Source organism: Bos grunniens, chromosome 10 (assembly GCF_055505025.1).
Source record: "Bos grunniens cultivar Pamir isolate PY7600 chromosome 10, Bosgru_T2T1.0, whole genome shotgun sequence".
Taxonomy (NCBI): domain Eukaryota; kingdom Metazoa; phylum Chordata; class Mammalia; order Artiodactyla; family Bovidae; genus Bos; species Bos grunniens.
This window is the reverse complement of record NC_141174.1, coordinates 80598192-80623347: the sequence shown is the minus strand read 5'-3', so window position 1 is coordinate 80623347 and position 25156 is coordinate 80598192. Positions and strand designations below refer to the sequence as shown.

At 49.1% G+C, this 25156-nt stretch overlaps 3 protein-coding genes and 2 pseudogenes across 33 annotated transcripts in view; 4 read left to right on the top strand and 1 right to left on the bottom strand.

The window, feature by feature from the left end:
* The first annotated feature begins 501 nt into the window (after window positions 1-501).
* On the top strand, window positions 502-2250 carry CEBPE (CCAAT enhancer binding protein epsilon). The gene is made up of 2 exons (XM_086322404.1): window positions 502-1155; window positions 1723-2250. Exons 1-2 carry the CDS (start codon window positions 646-648, stop codon window positions 2056-2058), a joined length of 846 nt encoding a protein of 281 aa, XP_086178530.1. The 5' UTR covers window positions 502-645; the 3' UTR covers window positions 2059-2250.
* An 8240-nt stretch (window positions 2251-10490) lies between these two features.
* Window positions 10491-14425, top strand: LOC147365129 (ciliated left-right organizer metallopeptidase-like; annotated as a pseudogene).
* LOC147365128 (ciliated left-right organizer metallopeptidase pseudogene) lies at window positions 14422-16217 on the top strand (annotated as a pseudogene).
* A 108-nt stretch (window positions 16218-16325) lies between these two features.
* C10H14orf119 (chromosome 10 C14orf119 homolog) lies at window positions 16326-19398 on the bottom strand. 2 transcript variants are annotated; one of them, XM_086322403.1, is made up of 2 exons: window positions 19260-19398; window positions 16326-17428 (listed from the first exon to the last, which is right to left on the bottom strand). In XM_086322403.1, the coding sequence occupies exon 2, from the start codon at window positions 17425-17427 to the stop codon at window positions 16999-17001; it is 429 nt and encodes a 142-aa protein (XP_086178529.1). In that variant the 5' UTR covers window position 17428; window positions 19260-19398; the 3' UTR covers window positions 16326-16998. The 2 variants fall into 2 exon arrangements, with proteins under 2 accessions (XP_086178529.1, XP_086178528.1); XM_086322402.1 differs by lacking the exon at window positions 19260-19398 and adding an exon at window positions 18796-18887.
* The window catches only part of ACIN1 (apoptotic chromatin condensation inducer 1), a 38552-nt gene continuing 32292 nt past the window's right edge, over window positions 18897-25156 (top strand). For 14 of the 30 annotated variants that reach the window (XR_015135158.1, XR_015135162.1, XR_015135159.1 and 11 more), the window contains exons 1-4: window positions 18897-19444; window positions 21007-21072; window positions 22974-23085; window positions 23509-23628. Coding sequence is in view for 19 of the 30 variants with exons in the window: in XM_086322383.1 (XP_086178509.1) it covers window positions 19133-19444; window positions 21007-21072; window positions 22974-23085; window positions 23509-23628 (610 nt within the window). In the remaining 11 variants the exon portion in view is untranslated. Of the gene's footprint in view, window positions 19445-19590; window positions 20323-21006; window positions 21073-22973; window positions 23086-23508; window positions 23629-25156 lie in introns of those variants that run through there. The other 16 variants (XR_015135166.1, XM_086322387.1, XM_086322381.1 and 13 more) reach the window with 6 other exon arrangements.

Sequence of the window (25156 nt, the reverse complement as noted above, 5' to 3'; positions counted from 1 at the left end):
TTGGAGAGGTGGGTCTACAAAAGGAACAGGGTGGCTCTAGGGGTAGGTGGAGCCCAGCACTGTTGCTGCGGAGGGTACTGAGAAGGAGGTGTGTCCAGGGAGGAGCTCGGATCAGGCTGGGGGTCGGCACTGGAAGAGGGTTCCTCTCTTCCTTCTGACTGGGCACTCATTCTGCACAGGACATTTGGAAGTCAGAGGGAGGAGGACACTCAGAGTGAGCTGTTGCCCTCAACGAGGATTCTGGAACCCCCTGGACTCGACGGGGAGAAGGAGACATTCCCAGAAGCATCGGCTCCGGGGCATCTTAGAACCCTGGCTTGGGGCCTGACCAGAGTAGCCCCCATCTGCTAAATAGGCCAGGGGCCCCAATTCTCTAAGGCTTACATCCCTCCCTCTGGGGTGTGCCCTGCCCCTCCCTGAGTCACCCCAGGGAGAGAGGGGAAAAAAGGGAAGAGAAAAGAGGCATTGACTACAGAGGAAGGAAAAGGAAACAGCAGAGGAGGGAGGAGAGAGACCACACAGGAGTGGGTGACGGCGGAGATCGGAGAGGGCAGATCTAGGGCAGGGGGCAGACAGCCGAGCATCCCGGAGGGTGCCCCAAGAGCGGGGCGGCCAGGGGCGGGGAGCCGTGGGGGCGGGCCGGCCATGTCCCACGGGACCTACTACGAGTGCGAGCCCCGCGCTGGCCAGCAGCCACTGGAGTTCTCAGGGGCCCGCGCGGGGCCTGGGGAGCTGGGGGACATGTGTGAGCATGAGGCCTCCATCGACCTGTCTGCCTACATCGAGTCTGGGGAAGAACAGCTCCTCTCCGACCTCTTCGCCGTGAAGCCGGCCCCTGAGGCCCGAGGCCTTAAGGGGCCCGGGACCCCTGCCTTCCCCCACTACCTGCCGGCTGACCCCCGGCCCTTCACCTATCCCCCACATACCTTCGGCCCCGACAGGAAGGCCTTGGGGCCTGGCATCTACAGCAGCCCAGGGAGCTACGACCCCAGGGCTGTGGCTGTGAAGGAGGAGCCTAGGGGGCCTGAGGGCAGCCGAGGGGCCAGCCGCAGCAGCTACAACCCTCTGCAGTACCAAGTGGCACACTGTGGGCAGACAGCCATGCACCTGCCCCCAGGCCTGGCGTCACCCAGCCAGCCACTGCGCGTCCTCAAGGTAAGAACAGCTCAGTTCTCCTCCGTGCCACCCAGGGGCTGGAGGGAGGCCGTGTGGACGGGGTCTGTGTGTGGTGTTGCTGTGTGAAATCTACCCACCCAAGCCCTCTGTGCTCGCCACCCAGCCATGACCCTGCTTGGCCTCTCTGTGAATTCACTCCCACCTGAAGCCCCACTGTGTGGCTGGAATCCATGTGTCCTGCAGTCTCTGTGACCAGCTGGCCTGCCCTGATCTAAGGGCATCCCCCTCCAGCTTCTCTGCTGCCCACCAGCCCCCTCCTCTCCTTTCTGTGCTGCCTCCTGCTTCTAGAAGAGGAAATGCCTGCTGAGGGTAGAACTGGAGACTCAAGACAGATGGAAGGAAAATGGCCTCAGAGCGTGTGGGGGACATGAAAGGCAGTATGGGTCCAAGCAGCGGATCCTGTGCGGCTGGCAGGGCGGTGGTCGTTCTGACGGGGCCAGGAGCTAGCCCTGAATCCCACATTCCTCCGACGCCCCTCGTGTGTTCTGGCTGGTGGGATCCCTGCCCCACACCCTCACTCCTTTCCCTCCGTGCCTCCCCCTCCAGGCCCCTTTGGCCGCTGCCGCGCCCCCCTGCAGCCCGCTCCTCAAGGCGCCCTCCCCAGCGGGCCCCTCACACAAGGGCAAGAAGGCGGTGAACAAAGACAGCCTGGAATACCGGCTGCGGCGGGAGCGGAACAACATCGCGGTGCGCAAGAGCCGGGACAAAGCCAAGCGGCGCATCCTGGAGACACAGCAGAAGGTGCTGGAGTACATGACTGAGAACGAGCGCCTGCGCAACCGCGTGGAACAGCTGACCCAGGAGCTGGACACGCTGCGCAACCTCTTCCGCCAGATCCCTGAGGCTGCCAACCTCATCAAGGGCGTGGGGGGCTGCAGCTGAGCCCACCTGGCAGACTGTGGGCCCCAGCTCCCGAGCTCAGCCTGACCCTTCGGACACCCGCCCTCGCTGGGGCCCCAGAGCCCCTCACAGGCCCAGCCAGAGAGAGACCATGGACAAGTGGCAGCAGGTGGCAAAGAGGAGGGCAGGCCCGGCATGATGATTCTGTGGCTGAATAAAACTGCATATGACTCGGTGCTGGGGCTGTGCACTGGGCCTGGGCCGGTGTGGGTGTGTGGGTGTGTGGGTGTGTGGGTGTGTGGGTGTGTGTGTGATGCAGGCTCTGCGGGCAGGGAATGCAGGAGGCTAGGTCTGTATACCTCTTGATTCCAGGCCCAAATACACACTTGGGAAATTCAGCAGACAAGCTGCCCATAGCTGTCCCCCAGCATACCACACAGCCAGGCCTGGTATCTCTCCCGCTGCTCTTCTCTCCCTGGACCCGGCCCACTCTACTCCCACCCTAGAGGACCTGGAGTGGCCTCTGGACATTCCCTTAGCAGAGCTCTGTGCTTTGCAGGGAGATCTCTGTATCTCCAGGTCCTCCTGCCCAGGCCTGCCGACCCTAGCCCCGTTCTCTCTCACCTTGAGGTGTAGCTCTGGGACTTCCTGCCCCAGGAGACCAAGGGAAAATTCCAGATGGCTCTGATGTATTTATGGTCACTCAGCAATTGATCTGAGGAGAAGGAAATGGCAACCCACTCCAGTATTCTTGCCTGGAAAATTCCATGGACAGAGGAACCTGGCAAGCTACAGTCCATGGGGTCGCAAAGAGTCGGACATGACTAAGCACATCAGCACAGCAGCAATTGATCTGAAACTCAATCCCTTCTCCCCAGTTCCCAAACTTCAGTCTACCAGACTGACAGACCCCCATGCTTCCAATCCACCCGTGCCCACCTTTGTCCTCCATTCCTCAGGGCATAGGTTCCTTAAAGAATCTGAGTGCTTGGGGGACGAATCAGCTGGGAAAGGCCTCGAGACCTGTTTGTATACAAGAAAACTGATAATGAGGAGGAGGATGACACCCGGCCCCGTGCAATGAACCCCATGTGGAAAGCAGTTTTTTCACAGAACTCTAGCCTGAGAGGCATACTCCGACAGTGCTTGACAGCCTCAGTTTGAATTTCCATCTGCTACGTGCTAGTTGTGTGACCTCATGCCAGTTACTTCTCTCTGTACCTCAGTTTCCACATCTGCAAAATGGGAGGAGTAGTAATGCTGTATGTTCATAGACAGTGCCTAGCACACGGTGAGCACGAATACTTGTTATTGTTTCCTTTTGCTACAACTGAAAGGACCTCAGAGATCTCATCTAAACTTCTCATTCTGCAGGTGAGGAAACCGAGGCTTCAGAGAGGGAAGGGACTCACTCATAGAGTCATGAGATAGGTTAGGGGCAGAGCCAAAATTAGCTCCATAAAATCACAGATCTCAAAGGGGCTGGAAGCAACCTCAAGAGATCATCTGGTAGGCTTTGCCCTCAGACAAGAAGATAGTGTGAGCCGCATTTGATAGATAGCTGAGGGCCGGAGGGATAAGAGGCATTCTCCGGAAGCTCACCCAGGCCCTTTGCTGGCTCCATACATGCACCTGTCTCTCTACTTTGCACTCACACCTTCCCCTTGGAGGTATATGGAACAGTGCAGGGCACAAGGGTCCCGTTCAGTCAGTAATCAAGGATTGTCGGATAGAATCAGAGACATGAGAGATTATACAGGCTGGTTACAGTCTCTCCTAGGTCACCAATGACTTACAGGCCACTGCTGAGATAGCAGTGCTAGACATCAAGGAATAACCTTCAGAGAGGGAATCTGGGGTATAGATCTTCCTAGTCCTCTCTCTCTCCCCCTACCTCCACATCCCCGGGTCAGAGCCTCCACATTGCAGACATCTGTGCACTGGGCCTACCTCACCCAGGACTCAGTCTCTTTCCTGCCTTTGCCTCCGTGCCTCTCAGGCACCATCTCCCCTACATCTGTGCCCTGGATCCCCCAGCCCCAGGTCCGGTTTGGACAGACAGATCTGAACCTCACTAGATGGTTTATTCTACCTGAGTTGGGAAGAAGGAGGCACCCATCTGAGTGGATGCCTGGAAGAATCCCACACCTTCCTTTCAGCCCAGGGGGATGGGTTGCATAAGGGGGGTTAGTACAGAGCATGGTAAGTGACTCAACCTCCGGATTTCCTCCTCTCAGCTCAAGACCACTGCCCCTGGACTGATGTTCAAGGCTCTGGGTGATGGGACCTGGGTTGCTTCAGTATCTGTCCAATTTCTTTCCCACAGTTCTGAATCATGTCTCCTCCCAGCCCCCAGCACCCGGGGCTCCCCGGGGCGGGTGCCTGCCACGGGGTCTGGAGGAGAGCCACAGCCCCAGGTGAGAGAAGCGTACCTGGGCCCTGCCTGATGCAGAGTGGTGAGCACACTGCAATCCTCTGTGACAGATCGTATCCCGGAGAGAAGACAGGTAGCCGGAAGTCACACTTTCGGAATGAGGTTTTTCAACTGGTTTGGTAAATTATTCCAGAAGTATTTGTTGAGCATCTTTCTCATACCAGGCCCTTGCAAGTTTCTGAGGACACTGTAGTGACCAAGATAAGTCCAACTCTTAGCTGAATAATTCCTCCACCTGTTGTGTTCAGGCAGTGCAGGAGATTGTGGGTCGCAGGAGAGTGAAGTCAGGTACTTAGCCCCTAATGCCTGGGGACAGGACAAGGACTCTGCAGCTGCCTCACAGCCTGGGAGGGTTATGGCTCTCTGCTGCTGCTGGAGCTTACCACTCCTGCAGCAGGTAACACAGCAGAAGGTAACACTGAAGTTGAAACCTTAAAAATGTGCTAGAGGAGGCAGATGTGCTAAACTGGGGGGGAGGGGAGCAGGGGGAGAGCAAAGGCCAAGGCTGTGAGGTGTCCTGGTCCAGAAGAAGCAAGGAGAGCTGGTGAGGCTGACTGAATGGAAACGTGGACGAAGAGTAGGCCAGAACTGCACCGCCCTCCCTCCAGGACAGTCTTCATCCTCTCTGAAGCAGCAGGCTCCCTGCACCCCGAGCCCCTCTTCCCCCACCACCCTGCCGCAGAGATGCCTGCATCCAGAGGTGGCAGAAAGAAGGCACCCCCGGGAAGGGTGGTTAGTCTCACCCTTGCCTGGGGAAGGTATAAGGTCCTGGGACAAGGGCATGGGAACTTTGAAAACCAGCAAATCAAGGTCCAAAGCGCACACACTTGTGTTCCCTTGGCTTTACAATCCACACTTTGGCCCACTTTTCCTTCATGAGCAAAACTGGGACCAGTGTAAGAGTCCTAAGTTGACAGCCCAGATCGGCCCCAGGGAAGGGGGAGAAGGGAGGATGTTGGACATACCACCAAGAGGGAGGAAGTTGTCCAAGGTGAGCCTGCCAAGGTCAGTCCGAGGTGGCGGTGGCAGCTGCTTGTGAAAGCTGCTCCCCCTGCTTGGTGCACACCTCCCCACCCCACCCCCCACGGATTGCCACATGCCCGGGCCCCCAGGGCCCCCATCCCAGTGTTGCAAGATCCCGGTTGGGGTTGTGGGGGTAGAAAGGGGCCTCTTCACCTCCACCCCCTATCCTACCCTGCCCCAAGCCAGTGAGGGGACCATGGGATGGAGGGGGCCATATGCGAGATGCTGAGGCAACAGTAGCCAGGGCCTGTGCACTCCTCCGGGACGGTCACTTCCTGTCACCACCAGTGGGCAGATCTTTCCTCTCAGGACTCAGCTGGGGCTGGTCCCCAATGGGAAGGATCCAACCTGGACAGGACTCCAGGCTGGCCTGTCAGCTGCCCCCATAAGCAGACCTGGCTTGGCCCCAGAAAAGCACCAATGAGAAGTTCACTGAGGAGGCACATCAGAAACTCCCTGAGGCTACCTCATGGGAAATGATGGGTATTTTCAGAGGAAAATGGCTGCACCTGGCCATCAATTCTGACTTCATGGAGCAACAGAAGAGTTCTAGGACTTGGGAGAAGGAAGTCTTCCTACTAGGGAGAGACTCCCCATGCAGAGCTGGAACCTCCCCTTCTCTTTCAGAAACCCAGATCTGAGTTAGGTGGAGGCAAGCCGTACATAGCATGGATCCCCACACCCCACAAGCCAAGCTTCACGCTGAAGCCCCAAACTGTCCAGAACCCGATTGCTCCCCACACCTAGCACTGTCGCCCTGGCCAGACCATCCAGCCCTGCTGCAATCGGGACGGTTTGCAAAACGCCTGTAGCTCCCGCTTTGTCACCATCTGAGGTTAGGACTGCGCTCGGGAGATAAGCCCAGGCCCCACCCCGCCGTCCCGAGTGAGACTGCTGGCCTGCTGCAATCGGGACGGTTTGCAAAACCCCTGCTGGCTCCAGCTCTGTCACCATCTGAGGTTAGGGCTGCGCCCCAAGATAAAGTCTAGTCCCGCCCACTGGCTCTGCCTTCAAACCTTACAGGCAGCAGGGCCAAGAGACAGAGCTCCAGGGAAGCCTACTCAGGGTCTGGAAGCCTTAACCACACCCAGTATGAGGACCCCTTCTGCCTGTCCTCTCCCTCCTCTTCTCCCCTTCATCCCCAGCCTCACTTTTGCACCCTGTCCTCATCACCATCCTTTCCCCTCACTCTCCATCTACCTTCCCACCTCCCTTCTCTCTCAGCACTCTCATTCATTCATTTACTCAAACAATACTTACAACCCTCTGGGCATTTTGCTTGTTTTAGGAGCTATAGGATCAGCAAGGACAGTCCCTGCTCTTGTGGGGTTTACAGATTCACAAAGGGGACAGACAAACATACCCCCACCAATAAATAGATGGTTCTAAATTGCAGGCAGTGCTATGGGACAGAAATAAAGTGTGATTGTGACAGATGCTTATAAGAGAATCTGATTTAAAAGTGAGGGTCAGGAAAGGCTTTTGGAGGAAGTAACATGTAAGCAGACACCTCAAAGGTGAGTAGGAATCACTGTGGCCAAACCTGAGGGCTCCCAGCAGAGGCAGGAGCTCCCCAAGCAGGACCTTCCCACTCACTGGCAGACGCTGGGGTTGGAAACAGACTAGACTGATGGGGAGAGGTGAGGTCAGAGAAGAGCTGAGGCCAGATCTCGCTCTGAGGGGATGCAGAGCATCCCGGGGAGGAACCACCTTCCAAAGGAAGAAGACATTTCCTCTCTCCTAAGGTCAAAGAGGAGAAACACAGCAGCAGACACAGACCCAAACAGGTCTGGAGTCCGCCGAGGTTGTTCCCCTCTCAGCGCTTCTGTCTTCACTATGAAAGAAGAGGTGATTGCAAGTGACTTAGTAGGAAGCTTCAAGGAAGAGGCTTAAAGGTGTAAAATCCCATTTGCTGACAGTGGAAGCGGGAGCTGAGATCTCTGATCTTGGGAGTGGCCAGTTGAAGTCAATGATGACAATTTTAGGTGACAATAGTCTGTCCTCTGGAGGGACTTCCTTCAGGGGTCCTTACTTACTTGGGAGCAAGTGTGGACAAGACAGATGTTGGGTTCATCTGGTCATGGGGCTCACCCAGGGAGGCAGGATGGATGGGACAGACAGGGAAGGGGAGGGATTTTGTTTTGAATCTGGAACCTAAGGCGAATAAGAAGAGGTGAAGAGACAAGAAGGGCCATGGTTCTTCAGTGAGCTTTAGAACAGCGGCAGTAAGCCGGCTTGAGCAAACAAACCATAAGGAAAGGAGATCATATCAGAGAGTGGGATGTTTGATTCAGTTATTTCATAGGTACTGCAGTTTCTAGTGATAAGGCCTGGGTCTGACCCTGGGTGGGAGTGGGGAGGGCTTGCTAAGGTGGATGGAGAGGCATGTTAAGATGAGAGGATTCAGGAACTGAGAGGTGACCGCACTGGACGGAGCACCCAGCTGGATGACACTACCTAGGATGACTTCTGTGCTCAACCTCACTTTCTGTCCACAACCCATGACCCACATCCCACCTCCACCCTCCATTAATGTCCCTTCCCATCCAGTTTCCCACCTCCATGCCCTCTTTCTCATCTCCATCCTCATCCTCTCCAACTCCATCCTGTCTCAACACTTTCATCCTCTCCTTACCCCTTTCTCTTTCTGCACCCTTATCTTTCTCATCCTCTTCCTTTCAGCACTTTATTTCTCCTCCACACTGGGCACCTGAAAAGCTACTACATGGTGGATTAAAGCCTGTGCTGAGGAGCCTAAATACATGGATTCAAATCCCATGGATACCACCTACCCATGTTGCCTCGGTTGTAAAAATGGGGTAATAATAACAGCTACCTCATAAGGTTGTCAAAAGGATTACCTGAGTCTAAAGTGCTTGGAACAATGTCTGGGCACAAAGGAAGTGTCAATCACAGGATTGTTGCCCTCCTCCTCTCCTTGCTTCATTACACTTTCCTTCCTCCATCTTGGGCTTCCCCAGTGGCTCAACCCAATGGCTCAGCAGGTAAAGAATCCACTTGCAATGCGGAAGACAACAGGAGACATGGGTTCGATTCCTGGGTCAAAGATCCCCTGGAAAAGGAGGTGGCAACCCACTCCAGTATTCTTGCCTGAAAAAATCCCATGGACAGAGGTGCCTGGCAGGCTATGTCCATGGGGTCACAAAGATTCGGACATGACTGAATAACCAAGCACGCACACACCCTCCATTTTCTCACCTCCATTATCCCTCCGCACCTACTTCATATTTCTTCTGAGATGCAGAGATGAATCAGCCTCAGCCCCTACCCACAGTCTGATAGGGAAACAAGCACAAAAAGAAATGTCAGGAGAATATAATAATAAGCACTACTTCAAAGATACGAAGGAAATGCCCTTGGAGAATAGAGGATATGCAAACTAACACTGCCTGGGGAACTAAAGAAAAGTCTCAACAGGCAAATAAACCTCTCAGCTGGATCTTGAAAGATGAGGAAGGATTTGCCAAGCAAAGGCAGGATGAAGTTATTCCAGCCAAAGGAATATGACGTGTTTCCTGTGCGGCTTGTGTTAGAATGTCTGAAGTTGTGCAAGCTTATGAGAAGTCAGGATGAACCCCTTCCCTGGAGAGGGCACGCCCTATCCCAGTAAGGCCAGAAGGGGGCAGCAAAGCTTTAGGAGCTGTGGCAGCCAGAGCCCAGAAAACCTCCAGAGCTGCAGAGACCTTGAACCCTTCCACAAGCCCTGACCCTGAGGATTTTCCCCAGACTGGGCCAGCCAGGCCAGAGTGGTGGGAGAGGGGGAAAACAAAAACAAGATTTCTGACATTTGGAGAAAAAAGACTAGGTGTGTCTCAAAGGAAGAACTGAAGTCCTCTAAATATGCCCTCTAATACATGTTGAACATCTTTGAATATCTATTAGTGTTTTTTGAGAGTTTACTTTTCCTCTGGGCAGGCCTCTAAGCAGCTTCTATGAAGCCTCACAAAGCTAACACAACAGCCTCTCATAGGTGATGTTAGTCAACCTACATGTGTTTAAATGGCAAGCACCATGTGCTCTACATAGGTGGAGGAGATGCCTAAGTCCTACAGCTTAGAGTTCACCCTGTACTGACCTGGGAGCTAGTGGAGTGCAGGAGCCTTGTTTGTCCAACTCCAATGAAACAGGCAAGCATCTATGGAGCAAAGAATGCCCCTCCCCGCACCCCATATACACCATTATAGTAATCCCAGTTTTTTGTTTCTGAGGTTTCAAGGTTGTTCACTCAGAATGACAGGAACTTAGGCTGAGATGAAAGAGGGTTAGGAGAGAGTTAGGAAGTAGGCTTCTCTTTGGAAAGGTCAGTTGAGGCCTCAGGAATTAACACTGCTCCACTCCAGCTCTGCTTCTGGAACCCCAGCGGGGAAGGGTGGGGGCTGCTGCTTGGCCCTTGTAGTTCACATTGGATCTCCTAGCAGTAATTACAGACTTAGTCAACAACGCTCAAATCTTGAAAAAAAAAAATAACTCAAGCTTGGTGGAGGGGATTTTGAGATGGTAAAGAGAAGAAAGCCAGATGTAAGTGAGGCAGGGAAGAAGGGAACAGAAGGCTAGATCCAGAGCAGGCTATGGAGAGACGTTTATAAGATGTGGCTGCTGCCACTGCTCCTCCTGGGGATCTACTCCTCCTGGGGACTGCGCCTCCTGGGGATCTACTCCTCCTGGGAGCTGCTCCTCCTGGGGATCTACTCCTCCTGGGAGCTGCTCCTCTTGGGGATCTACTCCTCCTGGGAACTGCTCCTCCTAAGGGGCTTCTCCTTCTGAGGAGCTACTCCTCCTGGGGGGCTACTCCTCCATGGGCTACTCCTCCTAGGGCCTGCTCCTCCTGGGAGTCTACTCCTCCTGAGGGGCTGCCTCAGGCAGGTGTCTACATGATGAGACAGAAGTCTGAGCCTTCTCGGGCCTCCTTTCTCCCAACTTCCCCCAAACTTCTGTTCATCCTCCCTCACCTTCCCTGGTCCCCAGGATCCTCAACCCCTCCAAACCCAAACCTGCCATGGTGGAGATCCTGTATCAGAGGGAGCTTGGAATCCTGAAGGAGATGAGGTGAGAGGGGAATCCTGAGCCCTGGCAGCAAGGACAGAGGCTGGAGAGAGAAAGCTGAAGAGCACAGGAAGACTAAAGGGGCAGAGAAGGGTATGGCAGGGAGACCACACAGAAAAGGAACGGGATGTCTAGGATGTGGAGGTAAAACTGCCCATCTTGCTAAGTCCCTATAAGGCAAGGACCCCTGCTTCTGAAGCCAAACCCTGCACAATACTGCCATGCTGTCTGGGGAGACCCACACACCCCAAACTACCACAGTTAAGTTCATGTGATTGACAGCATATACAGTACTGCTTCAGGAACACCCAGAAATGTCTCCAGCTCACCTACAGCTGTTCATTCTTGTCAGGCACAGCCTCTTGAAACCAGGATATGAAGGAGAGACTTGCTTTGAGGTGAAGGTGAAAATGATTTCTCAGATTTGGGGAACTAAAGACCTCTAGACTATCTAGCGGAGAAGGCAATGGCACCCCACTCCAGTACTCTTGCCTGGAAAATCCCATGGATGGAGGAGCCTGGTGGACTGCCGTCTATGGGGTTTCACAGAGTTGGACACGACTGAAGCGACTTAGCAGCAGCAGCCTATCTAGACCTCTCCATACCACCAGCATCAGAATTACTTAATGCGCTTCCTACCAGGGCAGATTCCTGAGCCCCTCTCCTCTGGCAATTTATTAAATCAGAGACTGGTGGGGAGTTGGGGGGAAGACTCCCTGTTCTAACCATCTGCCTAGACGACATTCAGTTCATCAGACTAGAGACTGAACTGCTCCACCTCTGGCTCCTATCCTGGTACCCAGCTTCCTGTCATCCTCTCCCGAGCCCAACCGCTAAGCTAGATGAGACATTTCACTCCCTACCATACCCCTGACGCCCATCTCCATGGTTATGCCTTGTGATTAGGGCAGGAACCCCACTGCTGACCTATCCAGAAAGGGGGGCCAAGGATCCAAAACACTGATTTCTCCTGTATGTGTGGGTTGCCCACACTTCCAAGTGCCACCAAGAGGGGAGGATCAAATCAAATCCCTTTTCTTGGCTCTGCATCTCAATCTTAGATGTCATGGGAAAGAAAGGGAGCATACAAGCCGTTTTCATTAAATTGTGCTTAATTGGAGGAATTCCCTGGTGATTCAGTGGTTAGACCTCTGTGCTTTCACTGCTGAGGGCCTGGGTTCAATCCCTGGTGGAAGAACTAAAATCCCAGGAGTTGCATGGTACAGCCAAAAAAAAAAAAAATCATGCTTATTTGGGGTAACTTGGGGGCATGCTGATGAAGTTTGGATGGGCACTGAAAACCTCCCACACCATCCCTTAGCACCACCTCTGCCAAGTTTCCTAGGCCTCCATTTTCAGGGACAGCTCTGCATTACCCTAGTCCCCTCCTTTCTGCCCCCACCTGACCTGGCCCATGAATATTCATCTATCAGAGCCCCCACTGCCTGCTGCCAGCTGGACTAAGAAGACAGGCCCCTTGCTGATACCACTGTCTACTGCACCCTGCATTTTCCAGCCTCAGCCACAGTGTCGTGGTCATGGTGACTGCTGCATGATGAACAGGAAGAAGCAGACAGGCTGAGGGAGGGGGCTCAGGTCACTCAGCTTCCCATGAAGTGGAAGGACCTCCTCAGGGTGGAACAGAAGGTGCCTCTCAAGCTCTAGGAAGACCCTATTGGGCAGAGGGGTGAGAGTGTGGGTCCATCCTGCTGCAGTCCCTTCACTTTGCCTGATGTGTCCTCAGGCCACACTCTGTGAACTGCTCCATGCCCTGGGTTTCTCTAGATGGCTCCTTGAGACATGGAAGGAGGGACTGTCTGAATGAGGGCAAGGTCCCCCCACCACGTCAGCCAGAGGGAATCACTGATATCTCACCAGCCCCTTCCTTCCAACTCTCCCTCACCCTTCTGAAGTTTCCCTCTCATGTACCATCTCTCCTTTCAGTCTTAGAGAGAACTGTTCTACAAAGCAAGTGACAAGGCGAGATGAGTAGGGACAGCTGCTTTCCACCACAGCCTGGCCAAGCACTTGGAACTGTAGGAAGCTCACTGGGTGCTTCCTTGGAAGAAGCGGTGAGAATAAGAACAGCTTAGGGTCATGGAAGGAAGAGGGAGCAGTCAAGTGCTACCTCCTCCCGTGGGGCCCTTTGTCTTTACACTGGGAGGTCCGACTACTCCAGGACTGTAAATGACTGCTACCTATGACAGCACCCAATGTCCTAGGCTTGACCCAATCACTTGCTGCCTTCAAAGACTCAGGCTGAGGGTTCCCTGGTGGTCCAGTGGTTAAGAATCCACGTTCCAATGCAAGGGAGACTGGTTCAAACCCTAGGACAGGAAGATCCCACATGGCACAGAGCAACTAAGCCAGTGCTCCACAACTACTGAACCAAAACTCTATAGAGCCTGCGAGCCACAGCTACTGAAGCCAGTGTGCCTAGAGCCTGCGCTTCGAAAGAAGAGAAGCCACCACAGTGTGAAGCCTGAGCACAGCAACTAGAGAGTAGCTCCTGCTTGCTGCAACTAGAGAAAGCTGTGTAGCAACGAAGACCTACTACAATCAAAAGGTTAGATCAGTAAATTTTTGAAAAAAAAAAAAAAAAAAGACTGGGGCTGGGACCAGGTCAACCACAGCACTGCAGAGGTGCTATTGTGGGGCCGGGTGAGAAATAAGGGAGAATTGTAGAGGGCACTCATGAGTCAAGTCATCTGGGGGGAAGTGGAGAGGTTGGAGGGGGTTATCTGCTGCTAAAGTGGAATGGAAACTGTAAGCATGGCTGTCCTTGAGGAATTTGGGGGATTCATTTGTTCTGAGGCCTCTTTGTCTTCCTGCCTCTCTGGGCCTGGCCCGGAATTTGGCCCCGTGGCCACCTGTGGGAATGGCGCCTCAGGCTTCTCCTGTACTGGCTGATGTGCATGTGCTGCGGGGCTGAGGGACTGCACAATTGGCTGTCCCCCTCGTGTCACTCTATGATCCCCCACACACAGCGGGCCGGGCTGCCACTATCTGCACCAGGATGAATGAAGCTGCCCCCCAGACCCCATGCTGGGAGGCCCCTGCAGGTTCAAGCCCTTGGTCAGTGGGGTGGCTGGACTAGAGAAAGTGGAATGAAACAGAGGTGGCCCGGACAGAAGTCTCCTTCTGAGGCATCTGGATAAACACTATTCTACCCTCTGCCCTGCCCTTCAGAGTGAATGCTCAAAGAAGGGAAATGGATTCCCACCTGGGGCCGAGAATCCCCATGGGGAGATCTACCATCCCTAGAGTCGGTGCTTCCTTGCCCACCTCACTTCACAGCTGCTACCTGGGGACGAGACCAGGCATCCCTCTCAGATGCCACATGTCAAGGAAGCAGAGCTCACTGGCTTGCTGCTGTTTACATCAATGCATAGAGAGGGCAGTGTACAAAGCGCAGGTGGAGGGAGCATCCTGGGCCCCATTCCTTCCAGGAAAGGCTATTCAGATGAGTATCAGAAGTGGGCTAGCTGTGGTACACTGGCAAAAAGTTTGGAAGTGCTCTTATGGTAGTACCACACAACGTGTTTTTATGTACATCTTTTTTTTTTTTTAATCATTGGAGTATAGTTGTTTTACAATACTATTTTAGTTTCAGGTACATAGAGCAACATTGAAAACAGAGTGTTTCAATATTTTTATAGATTATACTCCATTTAAAGTTACTATACAATTTTGACTCTATACATTGTGCTGTACAATATATCACTGTAGCTTATGTATTGATGTTCACTCATTTTTTACTAAGTACCCTACTGAGTCCATGACTGATTTAGAATGAACATTTTCCTTAGAAGGAGGGCTTGAGTTAAGTAACTGAGGCTGTAACTGTGCCCTGCTACATATTTCCTTGCAGACACCTGGCTACTATGATCTTCTGTCCCTCGTGCTGGTTGTGTTAGACTAATGAAGTTACCAATGCTATTACTTACAAACCTGTAAGTCTTTCAATCCGAGACCTGGATTGAATTGGATTAGTTGGGCCTCCAGGAGACTCCCTGGGGAAGGAAGAGTGAGAAACACTGACAGAAGCAGTACTACAGGCTCTAGTAAGCAGAGAAGGCACTAGCAGGTAAAGAGATGCTTCTGGCTAAGGATTTATACAGGAGGCCAAGGAGAATGCTTAAGTCCTTTACTTCATAACCCTTCTCTGAAGACCTTCCCGTTCATCGCACACCTGTTTCATGAGATATACTCTTTCAGGGACTATACTTCCATAAAAAGAGCCAAGTGTCCAGAAAAAAGAAAAAAAGATCAGTCCTTTTAGGTGCTATATCCACAGCCCCTTACCACTAGTCTGGTGTTCACTGCGCGTATGTGGAAATCTGGCTGCCAAGGGCCTTCAGTTGGTATGCTGCCTAGGGCTCCAACCTTGACTCTCCAGAAGAAACCTCTAGAAGTATCATTATGAAGGAGCCACCCTTACCATAAAATACAGCAAGTAACAGCAAGTAAGGTAACATTCCAAGAAGTCTTCTTTCAAATTCCAGAATCTAGGTATTTGAAATTGTATTGATTACACACTCATTCATAACACATACTGTCCTGTGGACTGCTGTTCTGTCATTTCAGTCATGTCCCACTTTGCAATCCCATCAACTGTAGCCTGCCAGGCTCCTCTGTCCATGGGATTCCCCAGGCAAGAATACAGGAGCGGGTCGCCATGCCCTCCTCCATGGGGACATCTGAGCCCAGGAATCAAACTCACATCTCCTGCATTTTCAGGCAGATTCTTTCCTGTTGAGCCACCAGCGATTATACAAAGTTGTATTTCTGAAAACAAGGATCCCTAACATGGGGCCTTTTACTGTGGGACACCTCTCCCCTCAACAATAATGGAGTTTACCCATCTCTAGGACATAGGGCTCCTAGTCCCCTTTTCTTAATGGATTTTTTTTTTTTTGCCTGCGCTGCCTAGCTTGTGGGATCTTAGTTCCCTGACCAGGGATCAAATGTGGGTCCCCTGTAGTGGAAACAGAGTCCTAACCACTGGAGCACCAGGTTGTCATCACCTCAAGCATGACCAATGCACCTTGCCTAAACACCATTGTCTAGCTCTTCCCCTAAGTCATTTCCCTTGCTGCCAAGTTCTCCTTCCAACAATATAAGTTCCTGGCAGTCTTGGATCTTGGTCTCATTCATTTCAGATTGTGCATACCCTTTTATTGATTTCCTGTTCAGCTTACCATTTAGAAGGAGATCTAAGGTAGGAAAAAAGAAAATAGCTGAGTGAGAGAGGGTCTGAGGGAGTTCTGAGTGAGGGAAGGTCTGAAAGAGTGTCGAGGGAACAAAAGAAAAGAAACATAAATAGGAGTAATTTCGAAAAACCAGAAATAAAAATAAAACAAAGGTAAGACCCTCCACCACCTAGGCATTATTCCAGGCCACATTATCACCTCTGCGTTCCTAGGTTTTTGGCTACTTTGGACCACAATTCTTTCATGACCCACCAAGGTCTGTCCGTGGGATTCTGCCCCATGTTGTTTTTCCTGTGGATGCACTGGGAACCACGGCTTATCAGAAAGAAGCGACTCTTCAGGTGGGACCTCCTGCCCTTTCATCATTCATCAGAGCGCCAGTGCACAACAGGGGGCCCAGTGGAGGGATGAGAAGGTGTGATGCTACCTGGAGCATGACAAGGGTTACAGCAGAGATGATTTCTTAAGAGACACTCAATGGAAAGTTGATCTAATGTCTATACTTATGTTCTACTTTTCTCAGAATGTCTCTTTCTCTGTAGCCTTGCAATTAAAAAAAAAGTAGAGACTTATGGTTCTGAAAATTCATTCTTTATTTTGATATAAAAAAATAAATCCTTCAGCCTATAAAGAATGTTACTTGTTTTCATATTGTTGTAAAGCAAACTTATAAGATAGGAACATCTACTACCAGTTCGAAAGATGCCACATATACTTTAGAAAAAAAGTCACTGCTATTTGGATTCAAACAAACATCAGAGTGAAGGGAACAAACATCTCTGTCTCCTGATTTTTCCGTAATTTTAGTAAATCATCAAGAGGAAAGCTAGTAGTGGGGATGTTACAAAATTATGCCAGAATTTGGTAATGATAGTGAAACCAGCCATTCAAATCCAGCTAGGTCATGACCTTGTACAAATGTTCTACTTGATACCCTACAAGCCGGGCTGGTAATAGATTTGAGTTACAATGTATAGATTTCTTTCGGTTACAGTTGCAAAGGAAGTCTTTAAATTCTTGAAGGAAGCTAGGAAGCAGGCTGCTGATCTGGATTTGCTCAGATGGAAAACACTTCCAGCAGGAGTCCAGTTGATAGGCTGTTGGAATCACCAGGCCTGTACTTGTCAGGTAGTTTCAGTCAGCTGATCGGGACACCATCTCCAGATCTTTGAGATACGTTTGAAGTTCTCACAGTAAAGTTGTGGCCATGGCTACATTAGCTCTGCCTATCTTCTTTGATTTTTAATATCATTCTTTACCAGCTGTAGCAGCCACTGCTTGGTAAAACTTTGCCACAAAGTCTGGCTCACTGACCTCCAGCTGCCTGACAAATTCATTGCGTTCCTGCTCAGCCCAACCTCGAAACCACTGATCCCAAAGACGTAACTGGCACTCAAAGATACAAGGTGGTCGGTTTGCTCCAGACACACTAAGCTGCTCCAGACTTTCCAGCAATGGCTGTAATTTTCCTGGTACTGCCTTAGCTACCAGGTCCTGAAGGAAACGTTCACGCTGAGGACCTGACCAGCTGGCAAACCAGTGAAGAATACACTTCATCTCCTGGGAAGTGATGTAAGACATTGGGGGAGGAGAAGAGTTAGAAATATTGTCTGGTACTGGGGGTAAGGGAGAAGGGAAGGATAGCGGCATTGAAGAGGAAGATGATTCCAGTGGCATCCTGAAACATAAAAGCACTGTTATGTACTCTCCGGATAGAGCAATGAAAATAAAGCTTCCCAACAACATGGAATCTTACCACACTTAACCAGCATCTATTACTTTTCACCGATTTGGTTTACAGAAAAACAGGGTCCTTTGTTTATTATCCAAATACCTTACAGAAAGCACCCAAGAATAACTTCATTTCATATCTACCAACTTTCCTCTTTTTCAAACCCATTACCCTCCCCAACCACTGCCTCCCTCCATCATTCCTACAAAGAATCTAAAAATAACCAAAGTATCCCTTACTCATTCTTTCCCACCTAATTCTGTTCCAGGTTGAGTAAAGAAAAAAAACAATGATTAATACTGGTCCAATATATCTTCCCTAAAATGAAAAAAAGGTATACATTTTTTAATTTACCAAGCAGCTGGTCAGGACCCAGATGCTAATCATTCCTGAGCTATCAACAGTAGGTTAAAAAAAAAAGAAAAAAATCTTATACAGTGAAAGAGCCTTCTCTACAATGTGCATGTAGCCTCTGAAATAAGAACTTTATAACTGTATTATTTTCTTATATTTCCTGTAAAGCATCAGGAAAAATCGAAGAGCAGAGTTAGTGAGGGTGCCTTGTCCAAAATGAGATGAGAGAGTAAGAAAAACAGGAAAAGCAGCCAATTGTTTTTTAAGGACTGAGAAAATGGCCTAGTTGGTTTGCTGTCTTAGGGACCTAACAAGTGTTATACTGCTGTGACAATCCATGTATGAACACTTTTCCTTCGTGTTTAATAGAATACCTATTGATGACCGGCCTTAGCATCACTAATGCAACTAGGAGGTCAACCAGCTTGAACAGTTCTCAAATCCCACAGTTTGAGTCTCAATGAAAACAAACTACTTGTTTACGACATATTTTACTGTTTGTGTTTCTTCTGCTCTAAGCTGGAGCGTTTCTACTGATAAAGGAACCCAGAAGCAATTAACATCAGTTCACTACCAAAACAACTCAAGGAGGTTGCTTTTTCACAGTGGCCCTACAAGAAGCAATTCCTCCTAAAGGAATTTTATTCTCTTATTCAGAGAAAGGGAGAACTTTCCCCGAGTCTTGCGACATAGCTTCAATGGCAAGTTCAATGATCAAGAATTGGTTCGTAGAACAGGTCCAAAGACACAATGCTGCCACCTCCCACTTTGGAGGCCACGGAACCTGGCATTCCGAGGTCCCAAACAGCAACGTAGCCCTAGATGGGAGTGGCGGAGATTCGGAGATGGGAGGCGGTAGCTGTATCCGTAGGAGAGTTGGAGGTTTGGCACACTAAGGGTAGCACGCAAACACTGAGTCTGACCCGGCCCAAGGAGGGAGGTACTTCTACCCCGCTTACCTCCCTTTTTCTCTCACAGGGCACCCGGAGACCGCCACAACAGGGTTTAGACTCCGACTATCGCGGCTGCTTCCATGTTTCCTGAAAACCCTAAGGAGGGCCAACCCGGCAGCCCACGCACTTCCGGTCCCGGACCCGCCCCAAACACCCAAGCTCCACAGCGCCTCAGCCTTAGGGCCGGAGATAGCCGAATAATTCCGATTATGGCTAGCCCAGAGTCGACAGCTTCCGAACGGATTCGATTCAAAACCTCGGTAAGACGAAGAGAACCGAGCTCTGAAAGGAGGATGCGGGAGGAGGGAGAGGCTGGGAGGATGGAAAGAACCAATTGGTGCCGATGTGTAGACGGAAACACCCGAGCACTTCCGGAGGAACCCGGGGAGCTCTGAGTGGTAATCGAGGGGTTGACTATGGCAGTGGGCGGGGCCAACTCGGTACGTTCGAAGGGCGTTGGCGGAAATTACCGAAGATGCCCGAAGCCGTCGGGACGGACCCGAGTACCTCACGCAAGATGGCGGAGCTGGAGGAGGTGACTCTGGACGGGAAGCCTCTTCAGGCGCTGCGGGTGACCGACCTGAAGGCCGCACTGGAGCAGCGAGGCCTAGCCAAGAGCGGGCAGAAGAGTGCCCTGGTCAAGCGGCTCAAAGGGGTGAGGAGACGGCGTTGCCGGGGTGTCGGAGGGAAGCGGACCCGGTAGAGCCGAGTCTCTGCCGCGGCGCAGGCGCAGTGTCCGGGCTCGGCGCGAGCGAGCTCAGGCCGCCAGCGCGAGCCTCCGGATCCGCGCGCACGGTGGTTGGCGAGGCTCGCGCTGGAGTAGAAATAGCGCCGGTTCCCGCCTTAACGGTAGCGGCGCGAGCCCAAAATGGGAGGGTGCGCGCTACTCTCCTGGAGTGTCTTAAGCTCCTTCCTCCTTCCCCCACCCCCTCCTTGTTTGTGTCTGTGGTTTCGGCGCATGCGCTGCAGAAGGAGTTAAATCCCACTACAACCACCGGCGTTGCTGGCCTGAGGGGGGCGAGTTGGGCTGGGTCGGAGTTAGGGGTATAGTTGGCCGGAGGGGTTGATGGGGTTGGTTATCAGTATCCGAATGAATAGAATTGGGGTAGGGCAAAAATGTCTGTTTGACTAGGGTAGGAGGTGAGATGAAGAGAAGCCTTGATTTGAAGGACTTGGTTAGGCAGAGATGTATATTTTATAGAGCATCCAGAAGCAATTTGGGTGGATAAGAGTTTGGTGAATATTGATGAGAGAGGTGAGGTGGGCTGGTCTGTATTGGGGATTTTGAATCTGCTTAAGTAGATTAGGGTGGGATTGCCAAGAGGTAGAGGGATGAATTGGTGTGTTTATTTGGTGTAAATGGAGGGAAGATGAGGATCTCTTGGTGGTTTTGGGGGCTTCCCTGGTGGCTCAGAGGTTAAAGCGTTTGCCTCCAATGCGGGAGACCCGGGTTCGATCCCTGGGTCGGGAAGATCCCCTGGCGAAGGAAATAGTAACCCACTCCAGTATTCTTGCCTGGAGAATTCTTGCCTGGTAGGCTACAGTCCACGGGGTCGCTAAGAGTTGGACACGACTGAGCGACTTTACTCACTCACTCAGTATGGTTTTGGGCTGGGTTGGCTCAAGGGTTAAGTTGGCAGACCGTTGCTTACACTGAAGCTGACAGTTTCATGTGTGTGTGTATTGGATCAGAACATGATTTATAGAGTCTATGGTCATTTTGTTCTGTAGCCTCCTCTTTGAAATTTTTATAAATTTGGTAAATCTAGTTGCCACTCTTTTGGAAACAAGACAGGTTCACTTGAGTAGATCTAATCCTGGGTAACTGATCAAATAATTCACTGAGGACAAAATCATGGTTTCATGTATTTGAACCTGGTTTGAGTATTTGAAGTGAAGGGCCAGATTTAGAAGGAACACTGGTCAGAAGTGCAGAAGACAATAGCGATTGTAGTACTGTCAGATTTTATTGCATAGCCAGATTTCCTCAATATGCCTGCATTTTACATCTGTACATTTGGTAGCAGTAACCGTGGCTACCTTTAAGGGTCTTCTGAAGATGAATGAGAACAGTATTAGTAAAGGGCATTTAGGTCCTTGGAAAAGTACAGTTTAAGTGTGTATGGTTAGTCATTGCATTTGATGAAGAGATTGGGGGAGGGGTATTTTTTGCTTTTGTTTTTCCTGGTTTCTGACTTTTGCCCTTCTCTATACCAGGCTCTAATGCTAGAAAATTTACAAAAACACTCAACCCCGCATGCTGCATTCCAGCCAAATTCCCAGGTAAGAAAGAAGGTTCATTACCAGGGGTGGACTCTGAATGCACAGAGACATGGAAGGACATGATGTATGTTTGGTGCTTGGTTTCTCACCAGTATTTCCCTAAGTTCCTTGGGTTGAAAATGTTTTCATACTGGGACAATTGAATTCTAATAAAGAATTCAAGAATCAGAAGAGCTATAAGTTAATTTCTGATTCTTGAAATGGTGTGTGCAGAAAGATATGGTTCCAGTTGATTAAGTGGAGTGCAAGGGTCTGAAGTCATTTATTTGACATTGATTTGAGAGAAGTAGTTGATGTCCTTGTAGATATGAAGTAGACAATCACCACGGCAGTATAGGAAAATACGTCCTGATCCAAGAAGAATTCTTGTGTTGACATAAATTTTCCAAGAAATCAGTCCTTTGGAGATCATCCACCATTATCAGTGTTAATATTAACTATGCAGTCATTCCTAAGCATTGTTAATTGCTCTGTTACTTAGGGCAAGAAACAACCTTCGGAGACCTTGATTTCCTCAGTTTCCCTGCATGTAAGATGAGAAAAGGTTGAACTATATCGATAGTTTTATAACTGCTGAGATTTTGTGGAGATGCTTTTGGAGGCTTCCTGTAGGAAATTTCTTTCCAAGTGAGCAGCAGTTCACATTCCCCTCCTAAGCTAGAATAGCATTGAGTTTCTGCATAAGATTTCTTTGAAAGAAACCATTCCCAGTTTTTTTTTTTAAGTGTTAGACTAGGTAGTCTCTTAAGATTCTTTTCAGCTTTACCAATTCCTCATTATAGTGTGTCACGCACTTAAAGGAAGAATCCAGGTCTTTGTTAGTGCAATGGTGTGCAGCTCCAGTACTACATGAAATCCCAAGATACTGTGGAAAAACAAGAGAGCTTTCCTACTCCCTTGGTATTAGCTTATTAAGCTGAAAGTATCATAATCTAACTAGCTTACAGAGGTTTAGTTAAATATTTTAGCAAACATAAGAAAATGCATGTTAATCAGTTTACCATTCTATTCCTTTTGCCCATTACATTTTTGTCTTTGAAGTTTTGCTTTTATTAACATAGGATTTTTGCAACAAATACGTATATTCTCTAATACTTGCAACCCACACTTGATTAATGTCCGATGACTACCAAGAGAACCTACCTCTATTAATTTAGGTGAAAATAAACTTTTACCATCTTTAGGAAAGATGACTAATGACAAAAAGTATTCAGGTTTTTTCCCTTTTCTGGAGTTCTAATAGGACTTGCTAAGCAAGAAGGTTCTTGAGAGGAGGACTTGTGAAGAAAAAGCTGAAGGGCTAAAGAGTGACATGGGAGTCCTGGATTTTAAATATTGTTACCAAAGATTTCTTCTCACCCAAAGAAGATGGAGTTAGAACTCTGTCTAAATGCTGAATGGACATCCCTTTTCTTAGTCCCTTGCTTTCAGGCTTTTTAAATCTGATACTGAATTTTGGAGATGTTTAAATGTTTCCTGAATAGGTGGAGATTGATCTTTTGTGTCAACTAAAGATGAATTAGTATGAACTAGTGTTTTTTCCTTCAGTTTTTAATATTATTAAAAGGAAAAATTAGATATATGGTTTAGATTATCTAAAAATTTAGTTTAAAAGACATAGTTTTATAGGAGTTTATTTCTTTTTAGATTATTTGTGCATCACTGTTTGGTTGGGAACTGACTATTTAAAATAAAAGATTATGTGCAGCTCCTCTTTTTGCCATCTTTTGTGAATCATAGGGCTATATATTTTGGTCCTCAGCTTAGGAGTAGCTTAGAAAAGGGCCCTCCAGTATTATCTTTCTTTGATCCAGATATAATCCTTTGCTCCAAGGAATTTTCTTCCTAGTGTTTTCCTGGTTTGCTTTTCTAGACTGTCTTTTTCCATTTCTTCTACACAGATTGGCGAGGAAATGAGCCAGAACAGTTTCATAAAGCAGTATCTGGAAAAGCAGCAGGAGCTGCTTAGGCAGCGTTTGGAACGTGAAGCTCGAGAAGCTGCAGAACTTGAAGGTAAGTTCAGACTGTTGCTTCTCACATGGAGTCCTTCCTTCTTATTCCTGTCACCGAGTAGATGGGCCTATTTCACTAGGCAGTTTCAGGAATATAAGTCAGGCTGAAACTGCCACTTACTTGCTTTGGTAGTTTGTGGATCCAAGTGAGTTACTCTTTATGTTTTGTCAGGGAAGAAGACACTTAATTTGACTTAATCTTGTTAGAAGAGGATTCCTGCCAACAGGAAGAGTTATATGTAAATTAAGCTATCCTTTGACATACTAGACTAGAAAAACCAGGGAGTTTTTCTCTATGTACAGTGCTCTCTTTAGTATATACTCTGTATCCATGACTTTGCCTGACCTCCTTCACTCCTCTACATATTCCCACATGCTGAGCCCTTCACTCCCTCCCTGCCCCGACCCAATCTGTACTTTGCAGAAGCTTCAGCTGAGTCGGAGGACGAGATGATCCATCCCGAGAGAGTGGCTTCCCTGCTGCCTCCTGACTTTCAGAGCAGCCTGGAGAGACCAGAGCTGGAGCTCAGCAGACATTCACCCAGTACGTATCTCCCTCCCCACTGCGCTGTTTTGACAGTCTTGCGTAGTTGGTGGGGGGAGGTAGTTACACCTCCTTTCATGCTAAGCTTCCATTAAAGTCTCAGGGCAGTTCTGTGACAGTGTTATTTGACATCTGTTTTTCATGGAAATTATGTCCTTTTTGAATTCTGCTTTCACCTCAATGTTGTGTTAACCTCTCAGAGTATTTTATAAGGCAGTCTGATTTTTCTTCTCACCTGTATACCTCTCTAACTTCCTCTACTGTACCTCTGAATTTAGCAGCAGTCACAACTCGTTTTCATCTCTTCACCAGTTGTATGTATTTTGTGTCACACATCCAGTCAGTCATACTCCCAAACGGACATCTGCAGTTTATTAATTCATTCAGCAAGTTTTTACTGAGTGTCTGTTATATGCTAGGCATGTGCTAGGCACCAGAAATATAGTAAAAAGACAAGTCTCTGCTATAATGAAGCATACAGTTTAGTGAACAGATGGACATTAAACAAATTATTACATAATTAGAGTCATGCTGTGTGCTGAGAGGCAATGCAGAGTATTATGTGAGCATATTACAAGGAATTCAGACCTAATGTGTGGAATTGGTTCAGGCAGGGTTAATTTTTTCACATTTTAGAAAGCATTAAGCACCCACTTCCGCATAGTATCTCAAACAAAAATCTGTAAATACAGCCTTTGTCTTCTAGAAACTACCTAAGTATACCTTTAGGAGAACGTGTATATAAGACATGTGGATAGTAGGTAGATAAAGGAAGCCAGTGTGTAAACTAACAAGTATTTTGAATAATTATTAATGTTAGTGGTAATGGGGAAGGTGATCATTCCATATTTTTAATATTTTTAGAATGCATGTTAGTTGTCAGTGTTCCTTCTCAAATAAAAATAAGCCAAAAAAATTATGTATTGAGTTCTGCTGTATACATGTCTCCATGCGGGAGTATGTGGTGGGGGGTCAGCACCTTGTACAGTCTGTTAGGGAGAGAGAAGACAATCACACATAAAGCTAACAATAGAAGATAGTATGTGTTAAGTAACATACGAGGAGTACAGACACAATGTACTGTCAGAATTCGAAAGACGAAAAATTCACTGAGGACCAGAAAGATTATAGAGAGCTTTATTAAAGGAGGTGTAGTATTTGAGCTGAGCCTTAGAAATAGGTAGGATTTGAGTTGGCACAGAGAGGACAAGAGGGTATTTTTAGAAAGGAACAGAGGCACAGGGATAGGAATGAAGGTGATATTTAATTTTAAAGGTAATGGAGGGACCACTGAAACTTCTTGATGGGAATATGATCTGATAAACTCTTTTGAAAAAGAGAGAACCTCTCTCTGGCTTAAATGTAATCTGAAGTGAAAATGAGGAATGTCCTGAAATAGATGTAGGTTTAAAAATCAAATAAAGATTTAGAATGAAAAAGGTGGCCAGTATTCAGTGCTTTGAGTCATCAGAAGGACTATGCCTGTAGCTATAATTGATGAGGGGAAAGAGAGGGTAGGTAAAAGGAA